The sequence below is a fragment of the Argentina anserina genome, chromosome 4 (assembly GCF_933775445.1).
Source record: "Argentina anserina chromosome 4, drPotAnse1.1, whole genome shotgun sequence".
NCBI classification, from domain to species: Eukaryota; Viridiplantae; Streptophyta; class Magnoliopsida; order Rosales; family Rosaceae; genus Argentina; species Argentina anserina.
In genome coordinates this window covers 24,641,651-24,647,650 of record NC_065875.1, presented here as the reverse complement: position 1 = coordinate 24,647,650, position 6,000 = coordinate 24,641,651, and the positions used below count along the sequence as shown (strand labels likewise).

The 6,000-nt window shown below is 37.9% G+C and overlaps 1 protein-coding gene across 1 annotated transcript; it reads left to right on the top strand.

The window, feature by feature from the left end:
* The first annotated feature begins 1,585 nt into the window (after nucleotides 1-1,585).
* On the top strand, nucleotides 1,586-4,879 carry LOC126790606 (cyclic dof factor 1-like). The gene is made up of 2 exons (XM_050516916.1): nucleotides 1,586-1,957; nucleotides 3,226-4,879. The coding sequence occupies exons 1-2, from the start codon at nucleotides 1,730-1,732 to the stop codon at nucleotides 4,558-4,560; spliced, it is 1,563 nt and encodes a 520-aa protein (XP_050372873.1). The 5' UTR covers nucleotides 1,586-1,729; the 3' UTR covers nucleotides 4,561-4,879.
* Nucleotides 4,880-6,000: the final 1,121 nt, after the last annotated feature.

Below are 6,000 nucleotides of genomic sequence, written 5' to 3'. Positions count from 1 at the left end.
ACTAGTATAGAAATTTTTCACTCCATTAAAGTGTCAAAATAGATATATATTTTATTAGTAACAATGAAAAATTGTAAAATTCTGAGTATGAATGAAAGAGAATAAGAGAGAGAAAAAAAATAACCTTAGTCATTCATTTGGTCAAATTTCACATTATTGTTTGGAATAATCATCCGTGTGACATATAACATTATTATTGGAGTGGTTTCAATAATCAATTATAGTTGTTTGATTTTCCAGGTAGAATTTGACTATATTGTTAGAGATGCTCTCATACCTTCAAAATTGTTTCCAACCGTATAGTTTGATCCAGATCCAACATGGTTGCAAAATTTTATCTAAATGTTACTTGGATGGTGATTTGGGCATGCAACTCCCTTTGATTTACTTGAACGACTATATTATAAAGTTTAAATTCGAGACTGTAACTAACGGTGTGAGAATAAACTATCTGGATAATTATGATTCGGAATATATGTTGTGACAAGCTTGCGTAGCAACCTCTAATACATTAAACATATCAATAAGCAATGCATTTGAAACATCATGTGCTTGAGAAGTACAATTACAAATTCGTGAAACCTTATAATTAGTTTGAAATTGTGAACTTCTTGTTTTTTTTAAAGTAAATTCCATATGCTATATAGTCTTTTGGTCTCGTATAAAAGTTTTCTGACATTAATTTGCAGTCGCTACTCGCTACATTGAAACTGTTATTTGTCCTCTAGACATTTGCAACAGTAAAACTTTGATAAATGCAATAGACTCCAACACAATTCTACATTATATATTAATGTGGAAAAAATAAGTGAATTGACAATCAAATCTTTATCGTTTGAATTTTCTTTCTTTCTATTATAGGTAACGGTTACATGCATTTTACGCGTAAAATTCAATTTAAGCTCTACATAGAAAATTATTGTATCACAAGTCACAAACGACAAATTAAATTTTCGCGCCTATTTAAAAACGAGGCTCCTCTACATATAATGGTGGAGACTCCAAACTTTGCCTAACCTAACACAAAGATGGACACAATTCATCACTCACCATGAACTTGAAGAGTGAAGAATTATTGTGCAAATGATAGACATGGATAAATCATAAATGAATCCACAAAAGGGAGACAGGTTTTTCCCAAATAAGTTAACTACAACTACAAATGAGAAAAAGAGAGGGGGGAGACTGCTGTTAAAAGCAGAGTAAAGCAATAACAGGGTGAAAAGGGGAAGGAAAGGAGGAAGGGAAGAGAAGGCTGGGTGCTGGCAAGTGAGGAGTAACTGTGGGAAAAGGTAGGGGAAAAGGTTGGCTTTTGCTGACATGGATGTGGAAAAGTAGAGGAAGACAAAAGAGGCACTAGTATGTACTCTACTAAGTCTCTATATAATCTTTTTAAGAAATTTGAGGGAATCCAACAGAGCCAAAGATCTCAAAGGCCACATACTACTTGTGGCTCACAATCTCTTCCCTTTGTGATGTGGCATTCCCACCTTTGGCCCCCACCTTCCTTAAGTCTCCCACTACTAGACACTTGCTCCCCCTTCCCAATTTCACAACTCAACTCTCTTCTTCTTCTTCACCTCCATCTCTCTCTAGACTCTCTCTCTCCTCTTCTCTCTATCTTCCTCGATCAAAACTCAAATAAAGACTCGGGCTTTGGACTTTGTTTTGAACCCAAGAGGAAGGGAAAAACCAAACACAGAGATTGGATTAGAGATTACAAAGAAAAATGTCTGAGAAAGAAATCAGTCCCACCATAAAGCTCTTCGGAAAGACCATACCTTTGGCTTCCGCCGGCCGTGACGTTCCGACCAATGATGACCCGCCGTGTGGAGGTTCCCCTGCTGCTGTTGATTCTGTGATTGCTGCTGACACTGGTGGTGCTGCTGTTGAAGAGGAAGACTGCTCAATCAAGCTTCCTTCTTGTTCTGAAACTACTTCACCTGAAGAGCAAGAGGTATGTATAAATTTTGAAGCTTTGAGTTTACAATTGTGCCTTTTCGAATTATAAGACCAACCCATTTCTCAAAAACCCTGAATTATAAATGAGTCTTTCACTTGTCTATTGGATTTTCGATTCTGAGATCTCACAGTTGAATTAAGTAGTTAAATCTGATTGCTTGATCGTTTGTAGAATTCAAGATCGAAAATTTGGTCCTTGTTTCTCCTTATTCTTTTTTCTCTGTCATCTTGATTATATCGAGGCTGTTTGGTCATTTTGGGACTTCGAGGGTTGCGTTATATATTTGGCTGCTGTGTTTCTCACGAGTCTTATTCTGGGTTGGTTCGATTGGATTCATGTTTTCCAAAATGATATTTGTTTTTGTGTTTATGAAATGATGTTAGTTCACATGTCTTTTAAGCAGTTGTGTTTGTTAGAAGTATGAAGTATATATAACCTAGGTGAGGATCAAACGGCTGTTTTGTGTTTTGGTGAATGAGAGAAAATCAAAGATATACACCTACTTGGTGATTTGAAAAACTTAGCCTACTCTTTTTCAATCCACTTCGATTGCAATGAGGTAGGTTGCTCTGTTTTTGAGCAAGTGTTCTTACAGGGAAGAATTTGTCCAAGTACTGTCAAATTTAGAGAAAAAGAATTTGAAAGATGTATTCTGAATACTTCTTCTGTATTTGGGAGGATTGGATGACCCTTATCAGATTCAACAGCTTCAGATAAATTCCAAAATGTTGTTTTGGTTTTTCTGCAGTGTTTAATTATTATTCCCACAAGCCTCTTCCACCTTTTCTGTTTTCCGGAAAAACTTTTCTGTTTTGCTACGTCTGCTTCTATAACAACTTTTCATTTCTTTCTTCAGAGAAAATTACCTTTCATTTCTTTCTGGGGGTTTCTACTTTCCTAGCTACTTCACTTCAATCCCTAATAAAGTGTGACAGTTAGGAAAGCCTACTGAAGGTTCATCCCTTACCTGAACTCTGCTTCAATGATGACATGAGAGCTGATTGCTGTCTAATTAAAATGGTTTGGCAAATGGTTCTTTGAGATTTTTGGAGTGTAATAAAAAGTTTCAGAATGTATGACCACAACATTGTGTTTAACAGTAAAGAATAATAATTCTCCATGATCCAGATAATGTTAATGTACTTCAAGTGTTCTGCCGTGTTCAACACTAGTTTAGAGTTACATTGCTTATGTTTGCTTTAATTTACTGGTATCCTGCAGCTGCATTTCTCTAATTGGAACTTATTGTTTACAACTATTAGGAAACAATATCAGGAAAAGAACTCGCTGCTGACAAAGAGGTAGAAGATCCCTCAAATCAATCCACAGAAGACTTAAAACCTCCAACAACATCATCAGGGATTAGTGAGAATCCCAAAACTCCCTCAGCTGATAGAGAAACTTCAGTATCTCTGAAATCCTCTAAGAACGGAGAACAGAGTGACGAGACCAGTAGCTCACAAGACAAGACTCTGAAGAAGCCAGACAAGATACTTCCGTGTCCCCGATGTAATAGCATGGACACCAAGTTTTGTTACTACAACAATTACAACGTCAATCAGCCCCGCCATTTTTGCAAAAACTGTCAAAGATACTGGACTGCCGGCGGAATCATGAGGAATGTGCCTGTGGGAGCTGGTCGGCGCAAGAACAAGAATGCTTCGTCAGCTTCACACTACCGTCATATGCTAATGTCGGATGCTCTCCAAACAGCTCATGCTACTGCTGCTGCTGCTTCTAATGGTGCGCACAATCCAACTGTGGGAAGAAATGGCACTGTGCTTACATTTGGTTCAGATTCTCCTCTTTGTGAATCAATGGCTTCTGTACTGAGTCTTGCCGAGAAAACACAAAACTCTGTTAAGAGTGGGATTCATGTTCCTGATCAACGAAGAATTCTGGTTCCTTCCATAACTGGAGATAATGGGGATGCCCAGTCAAGTGGATCTTCAAATATTACAGCTTTAAATTCATCAGAGAGGGGATGCCAATCAGGTGTACAAGAGCCAGCAGCTCACAACTTTCAAGGGTTCCCTCCTCATCAAGTACCGTGCTTTCCAGGCCCCCCTTGGTCATATCCATGGAACTCACCTCAGTGGACCTCTGCAATGCCTCCACCTGCATTCTTTCATTCAGGGTTCCCCATATCATTCTACCCCGCACCACCGTACTGGGGTTGCACTGGACCCGGCTCGTGGAATGTCCCATGTAACTCTCCACCATCCTCGACTCTTAGCCACTGTGGTACAAACTCTGGTCCAAATTCCTCAACCTTAGGGAAACATCCTAGAGATGGGGACATTCTTAATCAAGCCAGCTCTAAAAAAGAAGAGTCCAGCAGACAGAACAGGCCAGATAGAAGTGTTTTGATTCCTAAAACATTGAGGATTGATGATCCTAGTGAAGCTGCAAAGAGCTCTATATGGGAAACACTTGGCATCAAGAATGAAAAGGGATATTCTATCAATGAGGGAGGTATCTTTAAGTCATTTCAATCCAAGGGAGAAGAGAGAAGGCAAGTTTTTGAACAATCATCGGTGTTGCATGCAAATCCTGCTGCCTTTTCGCGGTCAATCAACTTCCATGAGAGATCGTGATCACATGTAGAAGGAGTCTACCTACTGCAACATTTTGCTGCTGACCCTTTTTTTTTTCTCAACACCTTCTCCGCAATGTCTATCCCAGAACTTCAAACCAGAGCAAAGCTGCTTCTGACTAGATCACAGATATACCCTCTTTTTTTGTTTGTTCTTTAATCTTTTATCAGTATGTGCAGGTACTGTTAGTTTTCAGCTTAAGTGCTTCAAAATGTTTGTATACATACTGAAGTGAGAGGTAGTATAAGTTAACATAGGTAATATGGAGAGAGATAGTTGGATGTAATAGGAAAACTTGATGTGCAGAATAAATTTCTCAATTTTGTCAGGTTCTTTTCTAATAGTTTTGCTGTTTCCATTCGTGCTGCTAAAAATGAAAACATGGCTGCAGCCTAAGTTGAATCAGTAACAGTTTTAATTCTAAAACGTGATAAATGGTTATAGTGCGAAGACATCTAGCAGCAAGTGGGAAATCATTATCGAACAGCATAGTGCATTGATAATTCTTGTTTTCCAGAGGAACCGAGAACCGTTAGATTAGTCATAATGCAATCGAAAAATGCACGAGCGAAAAGTCCTTGCAGGGTAGGTCCTGAATTGAGTTGTGCAGATAAGCTTGCGTCAAAAGGCGAGGCATCTCTCACTTTCAACTAAGCACAACGAATCCGAACTTGAAAAAATAAGGAAAAAGAGTAAACCAGTGTAAGCCAAGTATATCCACAAACCTAAAGCGCCTTGCTTTTCCTTTCTGTGTTTGGATCACTTAGCAGATTGTAGGTGGATTATATATCAAAATCAGACTCCATATATGTGTGTCTCTGGAACCCTCAGCCAAGAGAAATATTTCAGATATTTCATTGTCTTCCTTGTCACTAGGAAGAGGCCACAAACTCTGCATATACTAGTTGTTATGGGACCCTGTACATGTGATTTTCAAGAGAATAATTCAGATATGTAATAGCTAGTGTGTTTCTAAATTTGCTACTCTTGTGGCTCTCAATTTGGAGCTTGTTAACATCAACCTTTTTGAGCTAAGTGAAAGGATGGAAATGTCAAACCTATGTTTTGCTTTGATTAATTTGTCACATAATTAGTTCAGTACTTTTATTAGTTTTCAGAAGAAGAGAATGCAAACCTTTTTGTACTGTTACCATTGATTATAAATTGAGTACGTTGATAACTTTCTGTTCATACCTCGTTGTCCTCGTAACATAAGTGTGCTTAGGAAATATTTGAGTAGAAATTAAGGTTGTTTTCATAAGGAAATGTGGATAGTATGTACCTTCCAGAGACTTACAAGTTCCAACCAAGCAATGAGAATTTTAAGTAGAACTTTTCTTGGTCTTGGGCTATTGGTAGTGAAAGAATTTTTATTTTTTTAATCAAATACAACAACTAATATACTATAACAAATATGTTGTAAGTCGAACTTACGACCTT